General features: G+C 36.1%; 1 protein-coding gene across 1 annotated transcript in view; it reads right to left on the reverse strand.

Annotated features, from left to right (window-relative positions):
* Positions 1-3,064: 3,064 nt before the first annotated feature.
* Positions 3,065-25,833, reverse strand: part of WDR17 (WD repeat domain 17) — a 64,991-nt gene continuing 42,222 nt past the window's right edge. The window contains exons 18-30 of the mRNA XM_063309795.1: positions 25,231-25,295; positions 23,916-24,048; positions 23,152-23,243; positions 22,495-22,594; positions 18,207-18,346; positions 15,288-15,308; positions 12,771-12,882; positions 11,459-11,600; positions 11,246-11,348; positions 6,274-6,375; positions 5,529-5,627; positions 5,205-5,388; positions 3,065-3,688 (exon numbers count right to left, since the gene is read on the reverse strand). Coding sequence (XP_063165865.1) covers positions 3,569-3,688; positions 5,205-5,388; positions 5,529-5,627; positions 6,274-6,375; positions 11,246-11,348; positions 11,459-11,600; positions 12,771-12,882; positions 15,288-15,308; positions 18,207-18,346; positions 22,495-22,594; positions 23,152-23,243; positions 23,916-24,048; positions 25,231-25,295 — 1,413 coding nt within the window. The 3' untranslated portion in view covers positions 3,065-3,568. The remainder of the gene's footprint in view (positions 3,689-5,204; positions 5,389-5,528; positions 5,628-6,273; positions 6,376-11,245; positions 11,349-11,458; positions 11,601-12,770; positions 12,883-15,287; positions 15,309-18,206; positions 18,347-22,494; positions 22,595-23,151; positions 23,244-23,915; positions 24,049-25,230; positions 25,296-25,833) is intronic.

Here is a 25,833-nt window from a genome sequence, read left to right on the forward strand (position 1 = left end):
TTAAAACCAGATCATTTTATCCATTCTATTACTGGAACTTTATATCTTTGTCATGCTGTGATGCAGATGTTTTATTATACTAGCAATGCACAGCCCTGAACTCTTAAACAGTGTAATTTTAATAAAATGGATCAGCTCGAGTCTCATTGTCGTGTTTTCTTAAGAGTTTAAAAACAATGTGAAGTGTTCCAATTAGCTAAACATATCCTTCAGAATACACTTATAAATTGATAGAAATCAATGGTTTTTAATGAAACGTTAAAAACTTTCAACTTCTCACCAACCAACGGAAGCTTCTTACATTATATTTTCAGAACTGTCAAATTAAAACTCTTTTTGTATGTTAAATGACATTAATCCATCCATGGAAATGTTAGATTGAAATGGATGGAGAACGTCCTGAAAACTGTGTTCCTCCTCCTACTTGCAGTAGGGAGGACTAAAGAGTTTCAATGATCCCTACATTGGGGAAAATCACCCCTTTCCTACCACTTACAAGATTGAAAAGCAGAAAAATGCAAGAGAGAAACTAGGGTGATTTTTAAAAAAACCCAAATATAGCTCTTCCCATGGCAAAACCATCTTCTCACTACTGAGGGACTGATATCCTTCATCTATTGTAAGAAAGGAATCTTCACAGTGAGTCCAGTTCCTACAGCAGATATCTGACAACTGGGACATAATCAAAATGTTCCCAAGGAGGGTAGGCAACATAATTCTTGAAGAACTTAACTTCCTAACACAGAGAAACACAGGACTTAGTACCTCTTGATAATGAGATCGTGGGAATCTTATGATTAACTTCATATAATACACTAATAAAGTCTTATAAGGTCCCCAAATCAAAAGTCTCAGTTGAGAAAACAGGTTAGCCAATTACAGGCTATTAGGTCACCTGTGTTTCCTGCTAACGTGTGAATTTGCAGGGAATCTGTCCACTTCATAATGTAATAGAGAACTGTGACAGCAAGTCAAATCTGTTGACCAGGAAAAAGAATGCTCGTATTTTCTGCCCACCATACAGTTTCTAAATGCTCTTAGGGAAAACACTTTAAAAAGTACTGGGAAGGAAGAAAAGAAAAAGAGAAGCAAGTTAGTCCCAAATCTGAGACATACACATGTAATAATGTTATATGTATACTGATCTATTGCTAAGAAATAGGTGAAAAAGTGAGTGGTAGCTAATTCCGTTTTAGAGATTGTTACAAATCTTTCAGCCTGCTTATTAGAACAAAAAAACTCAAGCTTCCAGGGTATCATTTTTCCATAGAAGAACTGGTATGTTCTATAATAAGAAGGTTCATTATAAATATCTGACTTCAGAATTAAAATATTTTTTCTTCCTTCACACTATAGGAAAATGACAATTGTTTGGGAGAGAGGGATGCTATGGAATCATGTAAAAATAACCTTCCTTTTTTGGATCTCAGGCCTTTCATAAAAAGAAGAAGCTCTTTCCTTGCCAGAAAAAATACCCTGGAACTGTCCTAACAGCCAGGAAACACGCTGAGACAATGAACTGGTCTCTAATGTTTATTGCTAGTACTTAACAGGAATCCTAACAAACTGAAGAAGCGTGGGAAAACCCAGACATATAAATCCCAAAGGTTAAGGCGGTCCCAATCTGTGTCTCTTTGAATGGCTGACCAATTCCTCAGTGCTACGCATGCGCTTGACAGTCTGGATGGGAGCCCCCTGCTCGCCATCCTTACTCATGACAGGAACCACTACAATTAAAATTTAAATTAATTAAATTAAGTTAAATTTATATATATATATATATATATGTGTATGTGTGTGTCTGTGTGTAAGAATATCATACTTTACAAAATATTAAGGATCTAAGTTGAAAAAAGTAAAATTACAAACTATAGATTTATTTTTTTAAGTATGGCTATCTGTGTTTTGTTTTAAAATGGTCCCTTTATCTTAGTCAGAACCAGAAATATGATGAAACCATTTTGCAGAGATTAGTCTTAAGCAGACAAGATGGAAGAACCCAGTGTGACTTCAGTGGCTTGATACTGTTAATGGCTATAATCTTGGATATCTACTTTCATATTGGTTTGGATGTTAGCATGCACTTACAAAACCTCTGATTAATACTAATTTCAAAATGCTCATCTGCTGTTTAGAGGATGGAGGAAGACATAAGGGAAATCAGTTATCTTTCACTCAATATTTACCAATAGGGAAGGTTTAATGTTTGAAAGATAGCAGGAACATTGGGGAAAGGTGGTCATGTGACTCTGGAGTTCTTGATTTTATGAAAATTTAAAGTGGGATGTAGTCAAATGCATACCTTAGACTTCAAAAAATATTTCAGTAAACTTAGAGGAATATTAAGCCCCAATTCCGTGGCAGGAGAATCTAATGAAAAAATAACTTTAGTTTAGAAGTTCCTTAAAAAGGATGTTTTAGAAACACAAGGACAAACAAGAGTAGAAGCTGAAAAGAAACACATCTAGTGAGCAGCAAAGCACAAGCTTTACCTACTCTGTGTTAGCCCACTGTCTTTCTGTATTCAGTTTCAGGAAGGAGCTTCACACACACCCACTATGGAAATGTAACTGGCTTTGACACATAGATCATGATTTGACCTTCACAGCCAGAATGCTTTTGGTAAGCTGCACTCTCCCTCCCAATATCCTGACCATGCAAGAGTTGTAGTGTTATAACCTAAAGAAGAGGTAGTGGTTATAACCTGAAGCTTGGCTTATGTATGTTCAGAAAAAAAGCCTCACATCTTTACTTAAAACAAACCTAATTTATTTAGGTGCTAGAACTTTAAATGCCATATGTTTACAAACACTAAAATGAAAGGAATTAATTGCCTGTAAATTTACATAATGTATTTTGGTACAATCAGTAGTTTACTTATAAGAGATCTGTTGGAAAATAAATTTTAGAAATAAGTTTAATCATTTAAAATAAAGAAGGATGTCAAATGAAAATCCAGATATTCAAAATATATTTTAAAAAACATTCTTATGCCAGTGTTCAGCTAAGTATTTCAAAATACCTGCTAACCAATTTACTATACAGCTATTAAATTTACACACACACACATTCATTCTATCTCAGAACACAATCCATCATGCATCACAGCTGCAAAAATTCCACTTGTTTAAAAGGACCTTTTTCCAAGACAGCATTTGTTAGGCTATGCTCTTAATTTCCACCAGGAGGAGACAAATACACAAACTTTATTTAAAATATGATGCATGTGTCCTCCATGATAGGTTTATAATTCTAAAAGCAACTATTCAAGTCATAAATTACTACCACATGAAAGTGCTTGAAGATAAACTTCACAACTTGTGCTGCCCTTGTGACTCAGCAATGTGCTTCACAAGAGTGTTCACAAATACCTAATTTCAATCTATTTTTAAAAGCCCATGGCTGCCAATGATATATGAAATTCTCTTTGGGTTATCAATCTGAATATAAAAAATAGATTTACAATTCTCAAAGTTCATAAAACTGTCCTGCAAGGAAGAGGCAACCTCAAATCTTTACACTAATAAAATAAAAGCAACTATCATTATTAATGGAAAGATTTCTTTTATCAGAATGGGTTGAGACGTATTCCTGTCCCTAGAGGAGAGAAGGGATTCACTTTTGCCCACATCAGTGCATCGTTGAGTGAAATTGTTGACTTTCCATCCTCAAGGAAAAATACAGGACCCTATACAATAAGACATAAACAAATTACGCATTTTGTATAAATAAAATACATTGAAATGGATATAAATATATGCACTTCTAATTTTATAAGTAAAAAGAATTACAAGTTTAGAAAAAACAATCATTATAGCAAAAAAATAAATAGTTTAGATTTTAAATTACTTAATGTTTATGCCAGGAGGCATGATAATTTATGCTAATATCTACTGCTTCCTTCTGTATTTACCATTCTGCAGAGTCTTGCTCCTATGAGCAGATTTTTAGAGTGAACAAGAAGGAGGGAAGAAGGAAGGAAAGGTAAGCAAATTCCATTTCATGGACCTTGGTTCATGGAATTAAAATTCTGTGTGTTCACATATCCATATTACCTATCAATCATTCATTACAAAAGACAAAGTAAATGAACCATTCAGAAAGCAAGACTATCCCACTTCCCTTTCTCAGCAGCACAAATTTAGCTAGCTGATTGGTTTTTAAAAAATCATAATATAACATTTTTATCATCATTATGTTGGAGTGAAACAAGAGGACAAGGTATTTGTTCCCTGAACTCAACATATTTAAGAGGTACTGCTACATCCTGTTCTCCCAAGAGCAGTCACACTCACATATAAATGATTGCCCCTCTGGGATAATTTTTCATCTTTTCAAAAAAAATTTACAGCAACTATCCTTACTGTTTGAAGTGGGTAGGCAATTGACAGGACTGATTTAAGGGGGAATACTGTTCCAGAGGGCAATTGCAGTGACAGAGAAGACACATTTCTTGGGTCCCACATTTTTTAACATATGGGATCTGAAGCATGCTAAACTTCAGAACTTATCAGAGGGGCAGACACAACTGGAGATAAGCAGTCCTGCAAAAAAACAGGTAAGACATAATAGATGACCACCAGCAGCACCTTAAATTCGAACCAGAACTCCACTGGTAACAGCTCACACAGCAGAGGTGTTACATGGACATAGTAAGACACACACCTCACTGCTCATCCCATCATATTCCGGACCAGCTATAGCTTCTGAGTGGTCTCCAAGGGCAGCTCCATGTGCAGCACATTGCAGTGGTCCATATGCAAGGTGATTAAGGTCTGAGTGACCTAATTTGTACCCAGGAAAAGGTACAAACACGAGCAAGGGGTTTCCAGGCCACAGCTGCCACCTGCTCTTCAAAAAATCCAAACTGCACACCAGATCTGTCTGAGGAAATATAGCCCTACCAAGAACTAAAGCTGCTAAATCCCTGAAATTGAATGATCCATCCATGCATAGCCATTTGGTCTTGCTAGAGTTGAGCTTCAGCCTGTTCTTCCTCATCCAGACCCCAACAGCCTCCAGGCCCTAAAATAATACCTGGATATGATCTTTTATGGGGATTTAAGAAACTTCCATTGGAAGAGTAAGCTGGGAAAGGCCCAGTGTGTAAGCAACTTTCCACTTGTGCTAACTGTTGGATACAACCAAAATACTTGATACTTGCAAGTTCTTACAGCGTGTAGTCAAGCTCTGTTAGCCAATACCTGTATCCTTAATCCTGTCAAACAAGAGATATGAACATCTGAGTGACTTGGAAGGTTAGATCCAGAAACGTAATTTGGTCCAATTGTTACTTGAAGAGGTTCTTCTTTAATTCGTGATACCATTGTTGTATAAATCTGCTGTTGCAATTCAGATGGTGGTATCTGTAGTAATTCATCATAAGATCTATAAAATGCAGGCATACTATTATTTGTAAGAGATCCAGTTTCACAACTGAAAAATAATACTCTAAAAATGTCATGCAATTTTTCCACACAAAGCAAAATGTCATAAATTCAAACCATGTCAAAGTACCATACACCTACTTGTTTAGTACTTGGCTACAAGCTCTCCAAGCGTCTAGTTCCTCAGAGAGTTGCTCAATTTTCAGGGGTACACACACTTCCCTTCTTTTTAAAAGCTGGCTGGAAAAGAATACAGATTAACACAAGTTTTGAAAGCATATGACACACGCTAGTTCTATATGGATCACACTCCATTCCATATGGATCAATATCCATTCTATATGTCACAGATATTGTCATATGTCATGGATATTGATCTATGGACAGCAACATGTAGTCTATATGGATCAATACCTGTCATAGTCCACAGACCTCAGTTTAAATGTAGAACTGTTTAGAACCTAAACTATGATGATTTTTGCCAACTTTCCCCAATCTAGTGCCCTCAGGCTGCTACTGAGATAAAGAAATTCAGATACAATATACCTGGAAAACCCAGAGTTGGAGAAAATTGGTCTATGCTCTTGCTTCAATTTCTCCATGATGTAAAAGTGAGGGTTTGCATGCTAATAGGTTAAAACAGCTTTGAACAACTATTGAACAAATCTCATTCTGGCAGTTAAATAGTATATCTCCACTAAGAAAACTAGATATATTTCAAAGAGAATTTAGACATTGATCAAATACTAATGACCATCACAAACTGTCCACACAGACTTGAAAAACAAGGACTTTAGAATGACAGATTTGAGGAAAAAAAGAAAAATATACATAACTCTCATAATTGCTAACAGAACTTTCAATGAAGCTATTACAGAAGAATTACCTTGTATATTCATAAAGAGCTGGTACAATGCTAGTATATTGTCTTCTAATAGCCAGTAAAGCCCCAATGTAACCACATAATATTAACAATTCATTTCTAAATCTGGAAAAAAAATATTTTCATTATTTTCCTAATTAAAATTGCATGCACATATATGTCTCATTCACATTACATTCATAGAGACCATCATCATTACAACCAAATCTTGCACTGAAATCCCCACCTATTAGAATATATACACCGGAAAACTATTCTGGCATATTAAAACAAATTGTTCTCATAACAAGGCCATAAAATTGCACCGTAGTACTCCCTCAAATACCTGGCTACATCATTTCCAAACCCTCTACTGCGATCCGCATGCTAACACCTATGTGATGGATTTACCCTTATCCTCACTACCGTAGTGGCCCCCAGTCACATGCAAGGAAGTTAAAAATCTTATTAAGCAGTTTAAGTGTGACAAAGTCCCGGGGAGTGACCATATCCCCCCCAAGCTAATTAAATCCAATTCAAACTAATGGGCTCCTGTATTGGCCTCACTCTTTTCATACATTAACCATACAGCTAAAATTCCAGAGGATTGTGGGGGAAGCCATAATTGTTCCCTTATATAAAAAGGGTGATGGAAATGGCCCAGCTAATTATAGGCCAATTAGTCTATTGAACATTATTAGCAAATTACGTATATGCCAGGTACTTATTTACTAAACTCCAAATCTGGGTAGTAGATGAGGGAATAATCGACCCTGAGCAAGCAGGGTTCCCACTGGGACAATCTATTACTATAGACCATTGTCCGGTGCTTCAACTCCTGGCAGACAAATATACTAACCACTCTGGTCTGAATCTATAGGCAGCCTTTATCAATTTCAAGGCAGCTTTTGATAATATCTCAAGGGTCAGACTCTGGGACATTCTGAGCAACTCCTCTATAGACAAAAGACCCTTGCTCCAAATTCATAAGCTATACGACAAAACCGGCCGTAGACTAAGATGTAACCAGGGAGGGGACCTTTCTGATTTTATACAGACTATTAAGGAGGTGAAACAAGGAGGCATTTTAGCACCATTGCTTTTTAAAATTTATATCAACTCTCTGATTAAAACTCCTCAGAGAGTTGATATCCATGCACCTAAATTGGCTGATATATATCTCCCAATTCTACTCTGTGCAGATGATGCAATTCTTTTCTCCTTGTCTTCTATAGGAATGAAGTGGGCACAAAGAACCCTGGCATCCTACTGTAATGAGGAACAATTTATTAATCAATTATGACAAATCTAAAGTCCTAATTTTCTCTGATAAAAGACAAAAACAAAAGTGGACAATTGACTCCCATGAACTAGAACAAATTAAATGTTTTAAATACCTGGGCATAGTATTTAAGGCCTCTAGGAAATTAACAGCCCAGGTAATTTACACCACTTCTACTGCCCAAAAGAGCTCACAAGCAATAATAAAATTTTACAGGCAACAGGGGGCAAATAATATCAGCTGCAATTAAACTGTTCAGTTGCCCAACTACTATATGGGATACAACTTGGCCCATACCCAAACCTAAGGGTTTATGAAACCGTCCAACTGGATTTCCTTAGGTCTTTGTTTGGTACCCCAAAATGTAGAGTGGCAACCCCATGTAGAGTGCATTGCAATAGTCCAAATGGGAGGTCATGAGGTCATGAGTGACAATGAGTAGTGCCTCCCAGTCCAGGAATGGGCGCAACAGTTGCACAACCCAAAGGTGTGCAAAGGTCCTCTTAGCCACAGCTGCCACCTGTTCTTCCAGCAGAAGCTGTGAGTTCAAGAGGACCCCCAAATTGTGTTCCAGGTCCATCTAGGGCAGTGCCACCCCATCCAGGACCAAAGATGGAAAAACCTTGGTACTGGGAGGCTCAAACACCCAAAGCCACTCAGTCTTGCCTGGGTTGAGCCAGAGCCCATGGTGCCCGTTCCAGGCCCCTATAGCCTCCAGGCACTGAGATAGGACATCCACAGCATCACTCAGACAGCCCGGGGAGGAGATATAAAGCGGGGTATGATCAGCATACTGATGATACCTCACCCCAAACTGTTGGATTGCCTCACCCAGCAGTTTCATGAGATGTTAAATAAGAGGGGTGACAGAACTGATGCCATGATCGATGGTATCAAAGGCCGCTGAGAGATCAAGAACAGCAAGGATGTTGCACTGCCCCATCCCACTCCTGCCAGAGGTCATCCAAGAGGGCCATCAATGCCGTCTCAGTCCCATATCCTGGCCTGAATCCTGACTGAAAGGGGTCCAGATAATCCACTTAATCCAGAGCCTTTTGAAGCTGCCGTTCAACCACTTTCTCAACAACCTTTAGAGGGGAGGTTGGAGACTGGACGGAAACTGTCCAGATTAGTTGGGTCGAGTGATGGCCCCTTCAGGAGGGGGTGCACCACCATCCATGTCCTCATATAGTGCCCTTTTTATGATGCCCCACAACATGCTCTGATCTCCCCAATTATTTCTAAATTTGAAGGTCATACTGATAGATTTTACATTTATTTCTTTTTAATGGATATTTCTTTTTAATGGATACTGACTCTACATTCACACACCAGGTGGCCAAATATTTTTATCAAGTTATACAATTATGCAAAACTTTTAATTAGATATATATTTTCACTGTTTTATTGTTCTTTTTCCTGACAATGAATTGTTGGATTAAACTATGTTCTTTTATTGTAAAGGCTGGTCAAAGACCGTAATAAAGATATTCATTCATTCACCACCTATTTTTAGCATAGAATTCTTGCAAAGAGTTAAATATTCATGAGTCTCAATATTAAAAACCAATCTACGCTGCAATAAATCCCAAAGATTTCTTGCAGCATGTACTCCTGGAAATAAAACACCTACTATATGTTGATCCAAGAACTTGCCATGACTGTAATGTGAATTGCAAGTCTGGTAAATGTAAACCACCATTGTTACTCCAGATATTAAGCACTGGCTTTTGGAAATTTGTAACTTATCTGTTTTGGAAAAGGCAATTTTTTAAACTAATCAGAAAATAAAGCAGTATGTTCTTCTTTGATATAGAAGTTATAGTATTTTACTACAAAAGAGTAGTATTTTTAGGTTTTTTAAAAATTCTATTTAATAATTTATTATTATGAGATTTTTTTTATAAATCAGTGTTTTCTATATGAGATAGATAGATAGATATGTTTTATACTGATACCTTTTTAGTTTTTTGTTTTTCTTTAAAAAATTGTGGTTTTTTTGGTCCCCTTCTATTTCTTGGTTCTGTTTAGTTTTGTCATTTATTGTCTTTCGTACTGCATTGTTTCCTTCATTATTTTTTTTTTGTAACTTAATACTGTTTATCTTTAGTAATCTTATTATAAAATTGGAAGAAAAAAATCAGAAGACATAGAAAGAATGCAGTATCAATTTCCATACTATTGGTTATATATGCCAGATATGTCAACAGCAATGAAAGTAAAATAATTTTAAAGCTTGAAAGCATACAGGACTGCAAATATATGTTTACCAAGGTCACCCTTCCTCTTTATTACATTATGTCGTAAGATCCATCTAGTTCGTTCATTCTTCTGGAGCTGGCATTAATGACTGTATAGTTTATCAAAGGATATGACAGTAGAACTATGACAGCAGAAATTTACATTCATTGGATTTTATGGATTCTCTGTAATAATCATTTAGATATTGTATCCAAAACAATGCCCCCTTTTTTTTTCTTTTTCTTTTTTACGAGTTGCTAACTTTGGAGCAGATTTCAATGCTGCCTTATCCCTCTGATAGAAAGAGGGAAATTGTGGACACCTTTGCTACAGAGAATTGCAATCAGATCATGTTTGGGCACACATCTTTTATTTTGGTCATTACATTTTTTTAAGACAAGCAATACATTTGTTTTCTCTCAATGTAAATAAATGAATTCTAGCTGGCTTCACAATATTTTGAAAGTGTATATTGTGACAACTAAAGTATTTTTCTACCATCATTATGAACTAAAACACATGGAGTTGATTGCTGGTTATCTATGTTAGACTGTTCTATTTTCCTGGTTATCCTGAGGTGCTAACGAAGTTGCTTAATTTAAATAAAATCCATTTTGGGTTTGTTTTTTTTAACGCACTGACTTGCATGGTTACTTTTTAAAAACGAAAATATCAGTTTAGGTATTCTTCCATCAGGTAAAGACATATTCAGTTAGCTTTCCTCAAAACTATGCCCCCGAGCTATATGCACCATCATCTGTTGAAAGCTTGGTTGTGCCTATATCTGCTGGCAGGAATGGGAACTGTAATTCTAAATACTGTATTTGAAGGGCACTGAGTTTAAGATGGCTGTACTATTTTACTATCACAGAGAACACCCCTTATGAAGCCTGTCAAAAAAAGAAATTTCCTAAACAATATTTCTAGAGATTTCCTAAAAGCAGCAAAAATTAATATATCATAAACTTCAGAATATGCAGAAAATTCCAAAAAAATGTTTTAAAGAAATATTTGTTCTAATTAAATTATATTTTTATTTAATTAGAAATATCTAAAATTGTCCTTCTTTATCTGAAAAAGTAAAACAACAATTATTGTTTAATTCAGCTTGTTTATACTATAAGGCATATCTGGAAAGGAAATCTCTAAAGTGGTAACCACGTTGTCTTTTGGAAGTAACTGTTACTATAAAGAGTAACCAATTTTATAGCTTTCACAGATCCTGTCTACTTTGTCAGATTAATGGAACAGATTCTTATGTGAGAGACTAATGAGGACAAGGAGAAGGAAAGAAAGGAGTGATGAGAATAGGCTGATCACTTTAAGGGCTGGGAGACAAATACAAATGGTTAGATAAAGACCACAAATGATGTAGAATGGTATGTATTGTACATTTGTCAATCCTATCAAGCAAAGTCAATCAATAAATTAGAAAAGTTAAGATTTTCACAATTTTAGTATTAAAATACTTACTCACTACAGTTATGCAGCAGCAATTTTTCTGTTCGTATATAGCTGAGAAGATCCAAAAAAGGGTATACTGTGTCCAGCGTCCAATCTGAACTACTAATTTGTTCTGTTAAATACAGGTAGAAAAGAAAAGTTGAGAAAAAGTTGAAGGTCAGAGGAACAAAACCCATTAGTATTTTTTAAAAAAATATTGTTCAGAATTACTTCAAGGCTTACCTTTAACATATTGAATCCCTATAGGAAGTGCTTTTTCTGGTTCTGCCGTTAACAAATAATACTTTATTGACCCAAATATATTTCCATCTGTCTGAGCTTTCTCTGCTAATTGCATACATTCTTCTACATCTGGTAATCTGCACTGAAAATGAAAGTGGATAGAAACAAAGAAAATTAATGCAATTATCATACAGAAGGGTACAAAATTGTTCATGTTCACAAAGTGAGCCTGATGCAGCTGAAATGAAGTGCAGTGCTTCCTTGCAACTCCATTTTCCTTCGCTAACCTGTAGCACAGAGGCACAAGGGCATGTGGGCAGGCCATGCAGAAAAGCAATACACTTCCCTATCTTCAGCCACTACCTCTACACTTGATAACCAAAAATTAATAGGGCTTTGGGAACATAACCCTCAGAGGTGTGTAGCAGTCCAGATACAAAGATGTGTGTGTGTGTAACATGCACTCCAAACCTGCTGCTGCCACCTTAAATCAAATATTTTCCCAGGATCATTCTTCATTCCTAGGAAAGGATGTAATCTCTTTAAGGAGTGACTGAGGAATATAGTGTATATGCACACATGTGCCCTTAATCACCTTTTATCCTTGGAATTCAGGCCAGTGCACAATCCTAATGACCTTCTTATTTTCTATAATACCCCCTTGCACTGCATCTCTGCTTATGTATTTGTTTTGGAAGAGGAATTAGAAAACAGTTTTATTACATGCAGGCACTCTTTTTCAGGTGGTCATTTTTCCTGAGTTTAACTGGACTGAATCTGTTATGAATACAATATATATTATACTATGTATCCAGAGAAATAATCTGTTTGATGACATATAAATTTGTTTATCTACCTTAAAACTCTAATGGTCACAGTTCAATAGCATAAATATGCACATCACGTTCAAATGCAAAGACATTTTCCATCACCTTACACAAGAAAAAAATATTGACCAATTCAGTGGGCAATAACTATTTGTCCCTGCACATATTGCTATTTGTGGAGAATCAGTAGCAAAATATCATTGGCATATACTGCAAATGTACAAATAATGTGTGATTTCCCCCCATGGTTTCTATAATTTAAATGGAGGTATTCTCTTTCCTGACACTCTTAATTTGATTCTCCAGCAGTTCCGATACCAAATGTAGAGAATGAAAGTGAGATGATATAAACAATGTGGAAGTGAAATTACAGTTCTCTGTAATAGAAGGAATCTTCTAATAAAGATAACTAGGAGTTAATGAGCATAAAACCTCTTCTGCTACTCACATAAATGGCTAAGAGACAGTTGGCCTCTCAAGTGTACCTTTTCATGTAGGTCATTTATCTCTGCTGTGCATCCAGGATAGAAAGCACACAGTTTTATTAATTGCAGTTCATTATCGGGGATCATCATGAGAAGATCTCCTGCTAAATCCCTACGAAACAAAATGCACAAGTCAGTCGTTTTATAATGTGCAGAGGTGAAGAAGCAAGTTAGAGATAAGACTACTTGTCTTATTTTTAGTTATCAGTGTAACTAGAAGTGTATGAACATTTCTGAAATAAAGAATTCTGAAAGAGCATGGTTAATTTAGAACCGTGTTTTTCAAACTTGGCAACTTTAACGTGTGGGCTTCAACTCACAGAATTTCCCAGCCAGCATGCTGGCTGGGGAATTCTGGGAGCTAAAGTCTACGCATGCAGGTCCTCTTCAAATGATCATATAAACCATTATTTAGGAGATCAGGAATTAACTTCAAATTGACCTATGATCATGCACTCTCCATCTTCTCTACAGTTAGGAAAGGAAAAGCTTCCGTTTAGACCAAATCACAATTTCACAGTACATAATGCATGTAAACTTAGGTAACTGATTTATTCAAAATGTAAAACCTGAGCAATCCTGGGATAATTTGAGCAAATTATGTTCTAAAACATTTTAACCAAATGTTTTCTAGTATGAAATGTTTTCTGTTATGACTTGTTCAACAAAGCACAGTTTGTTGAATTGTATTATTTATTAATTTCCATTTAGACACCCAGCCCCCTGACTCCAACTGATTCTGAGCAGTTCACAAATAATTACATAAAAAACAGTACAAACCAAAAACAAGATGGGATCCAGGCATAATATACAGCTAGAAATCTAAAAAAGTTACTAGTAAGTGGGGGGGGGGGCGGTGCCAAGTGATAGCAACATCAGGAAGAAGGAGTATGAGAAGCTGGAGAAGTACCAAGGCCTGAAGAGGGAACTACTGTAGAGAGGATGTGGAAAGTGAAGGCCAAAGTGGTCCCAGTGGTGGTAGGAGCACTTGGGGCTGTGACTCCTAAGCTGGGAGAGTGGCTCCAACAGATCCCAGGGGCAACATCAGAGCTCTCTGTCCAGAAGAGTGCAGTGCTAGGAACAGCTAAGATACTGCGCAGAACCCTCAAACTCCCAGGTCTCTGATAGAGGACCCAAGGTTGAGGAAGACGCATACCACCCATAGGAGTGAGAAGGGAACTTTTTTTATATAAAGCCATTCTCTGTGTTCCTAGGAACAGTTGATAAGTACTAATATGTATTATGCACAAATAACTTAGAATTATAGGGTTGAAAGGGATGTTGGAGGTCTTCTAGTCTAAGCCCTGCCAGGGCAAGAATCCTCATATCATCCTGGACAAATGGAGGACCAATCTTTTCTTTAAAATCTCCAATGATGGAGCACCCATGACTTCAGGAGGCAAGCTGTTCCACTGTTTAAAAGCTCTGACAGTCAGGAAATTCCTCCTTTCAAGCTTGGATCTCCCTCTGTAAAGCTTCTACCCTTTGGTTGTTGTCTTACCCTACAATATTATGGCGAATAAATCTATTCCCTCAACCCTGTGACATCCCTTCATGAATTGGAAGACTGCTATAATGTCTCTCCTTAGCCTTCTCTGCTTTAGCTGAACATACTAAGTTCCTTTGATTGCTCTTCATAACGTTTAGCCTAAATGTTATCTTTGTCATCTTTGTTGCTCTTCTCTGCACTCTTTCCAGTTCCTCAGTGTACTTTTTGTACCATGGTGACTACAACTGGACACAGTATTCCAGGTACAGTCTGACCAGTGCAGCACAGAGCTGTACTATCACTTCCCATGATCTTGACACTGTATCTCTGTTGATGCAACCCAAAACTGCATTGGCTCTTTTGGCAGCTTCATACTGCTGGCTTATGCTTAATCTGTGGCCTACTAGGACACCCAGATTGTTCTTGCAATTACAATTGAACTATATTTGTTGGATAGGTCCCAATGTTCAAGTGTATCATGATTCCTTTGAACCCTGAGTCTGTCTTCTGAGGTACTTGATACTACATTGTTTACATTGTGTACAAGTAAAGTGACACTATAATGTGTGTATTAAATACACAACTGGCTGGAAACAAACATTGAGAATTTGGAAGTTTGAAGCTTTATATCTATATATCTATCTACTGTACACACACACACACACACACACACACACAGATTTTACTATGTCAGTCTTTAACTCTAGATTTAACATATTTGTAGCGCAAGAATATTTTTAAAAGTTGCAGTATTTTTATCTTACAATTTAAACTGCAGACTACAACTCATGACCCTTAAGGGAAAGGTATGTTTTAGGGATTTGTCCTTAATCCTGTTCTCACGATTAAAGCTCTCATTGGTAATCTATCTGTTGTCTTCTAAAACTTCACCAACCTATTTATTGTATATTTCATACCAATAATATTTTATTCTAGTTGAAAAATCAGTATCTTTCTAATGGATTTAATATTATTTTTAATGTAACCAAAAGATATTAGAATATTTATCACTAGAAACAAAAAGGTACCTGTATCCAGGTGATGGAAAGCTATAATAAAGATATTCAAGTTGTAATACACAAAATAGCACTCAAATATTAACATACATAGGGTAAATTGCAAAGCAGAAGAAAGTGTGACAAGTGTAAAGAGGTACTTGATACTACAGTATACTTTGCCACAAAGCCACCTCATGTCTTGTTTTTCTTTTAACCCTGAGATTTGTTGCGTATTGGTTTGGACGCTCTTCACAATATTTGTAATCTGTGCTTTTAAATCAGATCTCATATTTTCAATATCTGACTTTAAATCTGCTTTAATTTCTTCTATCCTATCATTATCTTCTGTTAATATTCTTGAAGGTTTTCTTTCAACCCTGTTATTTGTATAGGTAGTCCTCATTACCACCCAAAATTGGGACTGGCAACTTCATTGTTAAGCAATGCAGGAGTAAAGTGAAACATCATATGACTGTGCCTGACTTACGACGTCAGTTCTGGCTGCAGTCGTTAAGCAAATCACTCACAATCATTAAGTACACTGGCATGTGACCGTGACTTGCGACTTCCTGCTGGCTTCCCCACTGACTTTGCTTGTCAGAAGCTGGCTGTGAAGGTCACAAACGGTGATCATGTGACTGCAGGACGCTGCAACCGTCATAAATGTGCTCTGGTTGCCAAGTGCCCAAATTGTGATTGTGTGACTGTGGGGATGCTGTGATGGCCGTATGTTCAAGGACCAGTCATAAGTCTACTTTTTAAGTGCTTTCATAACTTTGAATGGTCGCTGAATGAGCAGTTGGTAAATGAGGACTACCTGTACTGTTAAGTTGTTAAATGTTTGTTGCAACATATCTGAGTCTGATTGTTCTTCTTCCCCTCCTCTCTTTTCCTTTTCCTTCCTTTCCTTTTTCTTTGTTTGAAGGTAACAAAAATCTCTTCCATACATAGTATCTTCTTATTGTACTGTACCATCTACAGAAGTTTCATAAGTATTTCTTGAATTTTCATGACAGAAATCCTACTCTTGATAGTGTCACTAAATATAAACCTGAGTTAAACAATGGAATGTTAATCATTAATAAATTCTGCTATTCTGTATTCCTTTTTCTCTTATTTCAGGACCTCAACTGAGAAACTTTCTCCTTGTGTTAAAGAATTGAAAATATGCATATCCACTGGGCATTTGCAGAATACCACATTGCTGTAGAACCACTCTGCCTTCCAGTTATCTTTACAATTTTAATTTTGCTTTAATTATTGCACTTTTGTTGCCTTGTTTATTATATGTGGTTTTGCCACTGTTTTTAGTGTACGTTTCATACGCAGTTCCTTCAGGAGGAAGAATGGTATATGTACATTATTATAACAATTATAATCAACATCCACTCAGTTAAGGTTTCATTTCAGCGTTAACTTTCTATGGCTCATGTATAAGCAGAAAAATTAATTCATCTCTCAACACAGAAGTCAAAATACTGAAAATATTACATGTCCAGGAAAGGAAACTGAGCCATGAAACAGGAAAACTTGGTGTTCTCATAAAGTTCTACTGAATGTATAAGATTACGGTCCAGATGCATATGATTTTGAACATCATTTTTTTAAAAGGAGATTCTTTGATCCAACAGACTGGGAAGGAGGCCATTTTTTTACAACTTCTTATCCTCCCTTTCACTCTACACTTCCCAAACTGCTGCAAAATTCCTTGAAAGCAAAACAAAGTGGGAGATGGCACTCCTGGGAAAGAGGAAATAGAAGAAAAATCCATTGCACCATCAGAAGCCTCAAATGGGTCATAAAGTATTTACAGCAATGAAGAGATACCAATTTGGTTTTGATCCAAAGATTTACTGTGGCATGGGTATAATGAGGTAAGTCAGGCCAGTGTTTACAAAACTGGTATAGCCAACTGGCAAGTGTAATACACAACAAGTTCCTATTTGCAAATACTATGCTTCCTTGCGTCTCTCTTGCAGTTGTGTTGACACAGCTATGGCTCTATATGGTGCCACACTCTCGCTTTAAATTTTATTTCCAAAAAATCAAGGAAGAAGAATTTGAAAAACAAAATGTCCTATCCTACTATAATAGGATATGAGTGTGCCACACACTCACTTTAAATTTTATTTCATTTCCAAAGAATCAGGGTAGAAGAATTCAGAAAAACAAAACATTCTATCCTTCTATGAGCAACTTCTCTGTTTTCTTCCCCCTTTCTCAAATTAATGTTGCCCTTAGCTATCCCATGACAATCCCTGGTAGAAGAAGATGAAGGTGAAAGACCGGGGGGAGGCAGGGAAATTAAAAATATAAATTATATTTGCACTGGAAGACAAAGTGATTAATAGTGACTTTCTATCCCCTGGGAGGTAAAAGATTCATTGTGGACCACTTTTGTGGATTATTTAGATGTGTACAGACTTCACTTTTCTCATATATTCTTAAAGAACAGAGAAAGACCTTACTGCAAGTGAATTACAGGAGCAATTTATGAACAGGCACTCTCTACCCCTATAAAAATCATGTTAATGTTTTAAGACTGCACCACAGGAATAAGAAGCTCAAAATATGTTTATAGGAATTAGTTCCAGGCAGTACAGGGAAGCAAACGTAGTACACAGTTGTGGCTATGTTATATTGCAAGTATGCAGAGCACATTCCTATAATTCTAATAAAATCTACCTTTGCCTACTGATATTTTACTTACTAATGCAGCAACACAATGTGCTTGAAATAGCTGAATGCCAATCTCTTAACAGCATCCTCAATAACTGTATACAATGTTTCTCTGTTCTAAGGGCATTGTAACTTAAATCCAAAGATTTAAAAAAACAACAACAACACAGATTTCTTAAAAGCTAATTCTGAATATATGAGGCTTCTGTATTCGGTGAAATGTATACAATTTCTAAAGAAAAGAAATTATTTGGACTAAACAGTTCTTACCATGTTGGGATAGTCATACATTTTCTTGCCAGTAATTCTAATGCATAATGAGTTGCCTGAGCTGCACATTCTCCTAAGACAGTGCCCACACTGACTGCCAACTCCAGTTCATTTCCTCGAATCAGGTTTGCCATGGCAAGCTTGCTCAATTAAAAAAAAAAATCATTAAGCCTTACAAGGATTCATTGTGACTATAATATTAGTATTCATTTTCAAGACTACATTCCAGGGTGACAAAATATGCATCACTGAATCTGATCCACACATTTTGGCTAAATCTTTTCTTTATAGCCTAGCAACCTAAACAAACCATGAATAAACCATTTCAATGGGAGAGATAGCTAGAGCCACATTACTGCCATTATCTGGACATTCTAGAGTGAATGAGGAAGTTCTTTTATTCATCTGACCTTTATAAGATGAAAAGCAGCCAGAACTACCAGACCAGCAGTAGTAGGAAAAAAATTCTGGCTCCTTTTCCCTTAAGTTAGGTTTCTCATAAGCCAAGACAAGAAATGCACACTTTAGAGAGTAGGAAACATATCTATACAACATGATTTGTTGCAAAATATATACCATGAATCTATTACTGGTAAAGATCTGAACATCTCAATTTTCATGAAGGACTTTCAGTTTTGACTCAGGACATTCTGAGATTATCAGTTGGGATAAATAGTAGCTACCGGTTCAGTAAATAGCAGCCTCTCCACTCAATGCCCCTTTTCGAGGGTCTGCTAAGAATATTACAAGATTATTACTTTATGAGTGTTATCTTTTCAGACCAGATCCTTTTCAGACCAGGAACCTGCTTTGAAAGGAGATGGACTTGCAGAATGGTGTATTGTAAGCCTAAGCATTTAACGAAATATTATTTTATTATCATCAATAAAGTGTAAGGTTTGGATAAAGAAGTCAAAGGTGTTAGCAAATGTTTAGCCTTAATATTCAATAATCTTGTAATATTCTTAGCAGACCCTCGAAAAGGGGCATTGAGTGGAGAGGCTGCTATTTACTGAACCGGTAGCTACTATTTATCCCAACTGATAATCTCAGAATGTCCTGAGTCAAAACTGAAAGTCCTTCATGAAAATTGAGATGTTCAGATCTTCACCAGTAATAGATTCATGGTATATATTTTGCGACAAATCATGTTGTATAGATATGTTTCCTATGTGAGTAGATCAATAGGTACCGCTTCGGCGGGAAGGTAACGGCGTTCCGAGTCGTCATGCTGGCCACATGACCCGGAAGTGTCTATGACAACGCCGGCTCCAAGGCTTAGAAACGGAGATGAGCACCGCCCCCTAGAGTCGGATTCGACTGGACTTTACGTCAAGGGAAACCTTTACCTTTTATACAGCAAATATAATGAACATTTCTGGAGGAAGGAGGAAGGAGGAAGGTGACCAAAGAGGGTGAAATCGCAAAAGGTATCTCAAGGGGAGGAACTACATTTTGTATTTCTGGTTCAAGAAAGATGCAGGGCAAATATTAGTGCCAGTTCTAAATATGGGTCTTAATCATAGGGGCCTGAATAAATCTTCCATATAGGCCTTATCAAATCTTCCTGTTCATCACTAAGGATAGCAGGCTGCACGTTGCCACTAAACAGCAGGCAATATTCCAAAACTACTGATAATTAAACATTTTATCTGTGTGCATGGAAGTTTCAGGAACAGTCTATATATATATATGGATTCTCCAGACACTGTCATTTCTTGAAATGTCAGCATATATTTGTGGCACCTCTGTGTCAGACTTAAACTCAAGAGAGCTGAAAAATAAAAATGTATCTCCGTAACCCAAAATGGGGTTACTACATTTTAGTGGCATTACTGGGCTCTGAGAACTGCTATTCCAGTGACTTCATTGGCTGCTGCTGACAGCAGTAATAATATTAATCACAACTCTATAACTTCAGATGCTCTCATAAATAAAACAGCTACCACAATAATTATATATGGGGCAGAATGTGTATTTCCTGCCATATACTACTTGCTTTTCACTTTCCCCAACTAAACTTTAATCCTTCAGTGTTTACTACAGACAGAACAATGATCAAACCGGAAGTTTTTACATAGCCGAATCATTATACAGGTAGTCCTCGACTTATGACCACAACCGGGACCAGAATTTCCATCATAAATCACTGCAATCATAAGTCAAGTCAACACGTGACTGGACCCAATTTTACGACCATTTTTATGGCAAGCATTAAGCTAATCCAGCTTCCCCAATGGGTGTTTTTTGCCAGAAAACAGCAAAAAACATTGCAAAATGTGATTATGTGACCGTGGGATGTGTGTATGATGTTTTGCAATGGTCAAGTGCTTCACAGGCTGTAAAGCACCATTCTGAGACCATTGTAACTTCGGACCATTGTTAAACAAGCTGTGATAAGTCAAGAACTACCTGTATTGTACTATATCTATTGGTACACAAATAGATTTCTGTTTACACAATGGAATTTAGTCCCTTACTAGAGAAGGGCTCCTAACCTTCCAACACAGATATGGGGAATGCAAGAGGAAGGACAATCCATTTTACTAGCAGTTTCCTTTCTTTAGATGTCAGGCAACACTTCATAAACCATTTAGTTAGTTAGTTAGTTAGTTAGTTAGTTAGTTAGTTAGTTTCTATCCCTTTATTATTTTTATAAATAAATCAAGGCAGCGAACATACCAAATACTCCTTCCTCCTCCTTTTTTCCCCACAACAGCAACCCCATGATGTGGGTTGGGCTGAGAGAAAGTGACTGGCCCAAGGTCACCCAGCTGGCTTTCATGCCTAAGGCGGGACTAGAACTCACAGACTGCTGGTTTCTAGCCCAGCACCTTAACCAGAAATACAGAAATTTCTAGCCTAGCAAGCCTTCCAGTCCAGAAAGCACCATGATAAATGATTTATTGGCATGATAGACAGAAGCACTCATTTCAGATTAATTGTATATTCAGCAAAATCATGGATGTTCCCCTCAGTGTAACTTTCAACACCATAGATTTCCACACAGGATGTATTAGGCTACTTCCAAGAAAATTCTTAAGTTTCTAACATAATGACTCAATGTGAAAAGAATACTTAATAGAAGTGGAAGTTTCTGCTATCACAAATTTTGGCAGAAGCATGGCTCTGGACTGTCTTGAACTATTTTATGGGTTAATGCCTACTTGTTAGTTATACATTAATCCATGGAATGCTCAAATTAGATATGAAATGTACAAACTTTTTGAGTATAAATGGGAAATACTTTCTTTCCTCTTAGAGCAGGTACAAGACAAGATGTAGATACTGTATTTCTAGCATTTTTATATAATGGTCCAGATAAAAGTATGAGTTGTTACTGTGTTGATCACTGACATTTATCATATCTGGGTCTCTCCCCCACATCCTGACCTTTAGCTAGTTTTTGTTATTACATCATATAGCAATGCCAATAGATTCACATGTAAAGAAAAGGACCCCATACTTTAAAACAAGATCACAGGAACTTGTTAGTCTGACCACAGCTCCATTTAGGACAGTGTTGTCTATGTAAAGACATAGTAGCTCCTCAGGTTTTCAGACTACTGTAGAGTCTTTCCCAATGCTATCTGAAGAGACCAAGGATTAAATCTAGGATTTTCTGATGCAGAACAGTACAAAATAATAAATCCCACCCCCTTCTGATAATACTGATCAGCCTCACCAAAACCTACATTTTTGAACTGTTGTTAATGAGGTGGCAATCAATTCCCATTAGGGAATGGTTGTATTTTTTATTTTTAAAAAATGAATGTGGAACTTTCATCTTCAGGGTGTATGTCGAGCATCATTAATTAGCTAACCACACTGAAAAGTGGGAGCACACCTTTCCTACAAAATGCCCCATATTCCAGCTTCTGCTCCTTGTTCCTGCCTGTGGCTCTATATACTCTTGTACTACAAGCACATGTTTGTCTGAAAATAGTGTGATCCACGAAGTACAGTGATATGCAAAACTGAAAAATCCTTCTTTATTATATGTACAGCTGATCCAGGAGAGATGTCTGCCTTTAAAGTGCTAATTCCAGTAACAGTAACTGTGTGTTTATGCCTACAAAAGGTGACATGGAAATAGTATCTACCAAACTGGGTTTAACCTTTCATATGTACTTTTATATTGTCCATGAGTCATAATCCTGAATACCCCTGAGATGGAACAACCAATTTAAAAGCAACAACATTGCCTTGTTTATCAGAATGTGTACAAATGTTGGGAAAAGTAAACAATTTACTATTTCTATTTCTGAACAAAAAGAAAATCTTTTACCTCAATATTCTCAACAGCTAAGTGGCAACAAGCAGCCAGCACTGCACAGCCATCCTGAAAATACCACTCAGCCAGTTCTTTACTGACTTTATGTAGAAGTCTATAGGAAAAAAAAATTAATAATTAAAACTAAAAATAGCCAAAGACATAACAAATTTGTCCACTTTAAAATTTCCTAGATCCACTGATTTCTTTAGCTCTGATTGTTCTGACATGTATCTCCAAATCTTTTAACCAAATCAACAGGACTGATCTGGTAACAAAAAATTCTATCAGTGGCACAGAAAGTATCTCCAATGAGCTAACTGTGAAAGATTAAATCAGCTCATCTTCATAAAGAAATGATCTACTGAAGCGCTTTCCAGCTCCAACTTGGAGGGATTTCGTTTTATTCTTGGATTAATTGGCAAGTAAAGTCTTAATTTGTCAATCTCTAGAATTTTTCAAAATGAACTATTTTTACAATTTTTTTTAACTTCGACTAGAGAAACGTAAGGACCCATTAGCATGGAATTAACATTGGAAATATTGTTTTATAATCAGTCTATTCAGACTGTAGAAAGCAATAATTTGTTTCATTTTATTCTTCAGCTGACCAACTATCCTACAAAGTTTCCCAACCAAATATGAAAAAGGCATTTTTCTGTATGAACTTACTCATTGTAATTTTCTATGCTGTTCCCTTCAAAATGTTCTGATTCATTTGATGCTGAACTCTGAAATGCTTTCATATTTCCTTCACATGCTCCCTGGAATCAGTAAAATAATATGAGTTGAAACTAATAAATTACTTAATATTAATCTTAGGTTTAACTTGTGATAGCTCCAGTCAAAGGGAGACACCAATTTCCTTGTAAATTAGACTGTTCATATAATAGTGCTGGACAGAAAATAGTACCATTGATGTATTATCTACAAGACAATGATATTGTTAACCTAAATTCCCAAGTTTTGTTTTATAGACTATATAGAAGCTCAAATACATGCTGAATTTGAATATTCGGCATTTTGAGGACTTGCCCCAGCCTTATCAGTATTACTTCTCTTGCCATGCTTGTTAAAAAGTAGCTAAAACTTGCACCATTCCACAGTCACCGTTTCTAAGATTAATACAGGATAATCATATCTGTAATTAACTTTGGCAACTCAGGTTAGCTGGTATCATAGAAAAAGTTTTATTACTAGTTTCATTACCAAATATGTTCTGAATCAACTAATTTTTTTATCCTAATTGTGCTAATTGTGCTTATTTTTCAACAAGTTTATTTAGACAATTGGTATACAAATATTTTCTTATACAGTATGCTAGAGTTTTCCTATAGGAAAAGTTCCATAAACCATAGATAGTGTATCATTAAAAATTTATCCTATGGTAAGATGCATAACATGTATTAGCTTATGATAACCACATGCAATAGTACCTGTGCAACTAACAGAGCTTCTTTAAGTTGACCTCTTGAAATAAAAAATGTAACAAGCTTCTTCACATCACCAGTAGCTATGCAGTATGGAATAACATCATCATTTTCTTCCTGAATTAATTGGTCAGCTCTCCTAATCAAAATTGAAAGTAAATGACCTATTTATTTTCATTTCAGTTATTTTTATATTAGATCTATTCATTTGCAGAACTTGAAGATTTTATACAGATTGCTATAACTTTCCTGTGTTCTCAAATGTATCTTATTCTTCCTCAAAACATGATTTTAAAAAGCCCAGAAATTCTAATTAAAAATTATCTTCACTAATATTGTCTTAAAGAACATATTGCTTTTTAACGTCAGATCACAGTGTTTTCCCAAGATCAGATCACTGGTTATCTATTGTTGCTTTCAATTGTTCCAGTGGCAAGACCAACATTTATAAAAAAATCCACAAATCATTGGTGTAAAGAGCTAAGGTGTCTTTAACCCTTTTCTCCTTCATGGATTTTTCTACTTCCCTTCTGAAATAATTTAAGTTGATAGTGATCACCATATACAGTAAAGTAACGAGAAACTGAATTCTATATTTTAACTAGCAGCTGAATTAAAGGAATATTTCTTGTTTACTCTGAATCATTATTGGTTTCAGTAGATAATGTTGGCACTGTAATATTATGAGAGACATCTCTATTCTCACTTTCTCCAAATCATGCATTCTTTAAAAAATAGACTTGTTATACTTGCTTAATTCTTTTCTTTAAATTAAAAAGCTCCAAACTTGAACGTTTCTTCACAGAGAGCTCCTGCAAACATTTTATCATTTAAGTTACCCTTTGCTATTTTTTTCTAACTATATAGTATTTTTTTAGCAGTAAAAATTTCCTAGTATAATCACACAAATAGTTTTATATGAAGTACATTATAATGTCTGTACTTTCACTTTCAGCCCTTTCCTTATAATTTCTAGCATGGAATTTGCTTTTCATGGTTGCTGAGACTTAGCATTTACTTTAGTCACCACATCTTCAGATCTCTTTCCTGATCAGTCATCTCTAGCTCAGACTCAAATAGCATATATGCGAATTTAGGATAGTTCATCTCAGCATGCATCATCACATTTAGCTGCATTTGGAATTTCATAGCTTGTTCATCCTTATCTGAAGAAATTCTGGTTAAAATTGAGATGATGTTTTATTATGCACAAATAAGTATACATATCTCTGTGCAAGAAACTATTTCAAGCAGTCTGTTAGTTGCAAAAATTGACAATCAATATAACCACATAGTAGACTTTTTTTAAAAAAAACCTTACCTTTGCATTAATTTCTTCCAATATTTCATAGATACTCCTGGTGCAACTGACAGTGCTCTATCCCACTGAAACAGAATAAATTATGCCTGATATTATCTCCCCCCATAGGAAATATGAGCCATACAGCAGCTTGTGTTTTTTTTAATAGCCTTTACTTTTAATTTTGTTTTTTATTTCTAACAGAACAGCTAAGATATAAAATTAAATCTTTCCATTTCTATTTAGAAGGGAACTCTATAGGAAAACAAAAATCAGTAAAGAAATCAGTATGTCATTTGTCACTGTCTAAAACAGAACTGGAGAAATACTGTTTTACTTCAAAGGGTACTTCCTGGTGGATAATTCTTAGTTCTAATAATCAAAGCCACTGTATAGTTACTTAGTTTTCCTTTTTTTATAAGGGAAAAAAGATAGAAAAAGTAGTAATTTAGGAGCAGTTCAAATGAAAGATGACAATATCTGAACTCTCTGGGAATGACTATACAGTATTTGGTGCCTCCTGGCGACTGCCTGGACAAGTCCCTGCAGTTTTCTTGGCAAGATTTCAGAAGTGGTTTGCCATTGCCTACTTCCTAGGGCTGAGAGAGAGGGACTGGCCCAAAG

The sequence above is a fragment of the Candoia aspera genome, chromosome 8 (genome assembly GCF_035149785.1).
Source record: "Candoia aspera isolate rCanAsp1 chromosome 8, rCanAsp1.hap2, whole genome shotgun sequence".
Classification (NCBI taxonomy): domain Eukaryota; kingdom Metazoa; phylum Chordata; class Lepidosauria; order Squamata; family Boidae; genus Candoia; species Candoia aspera.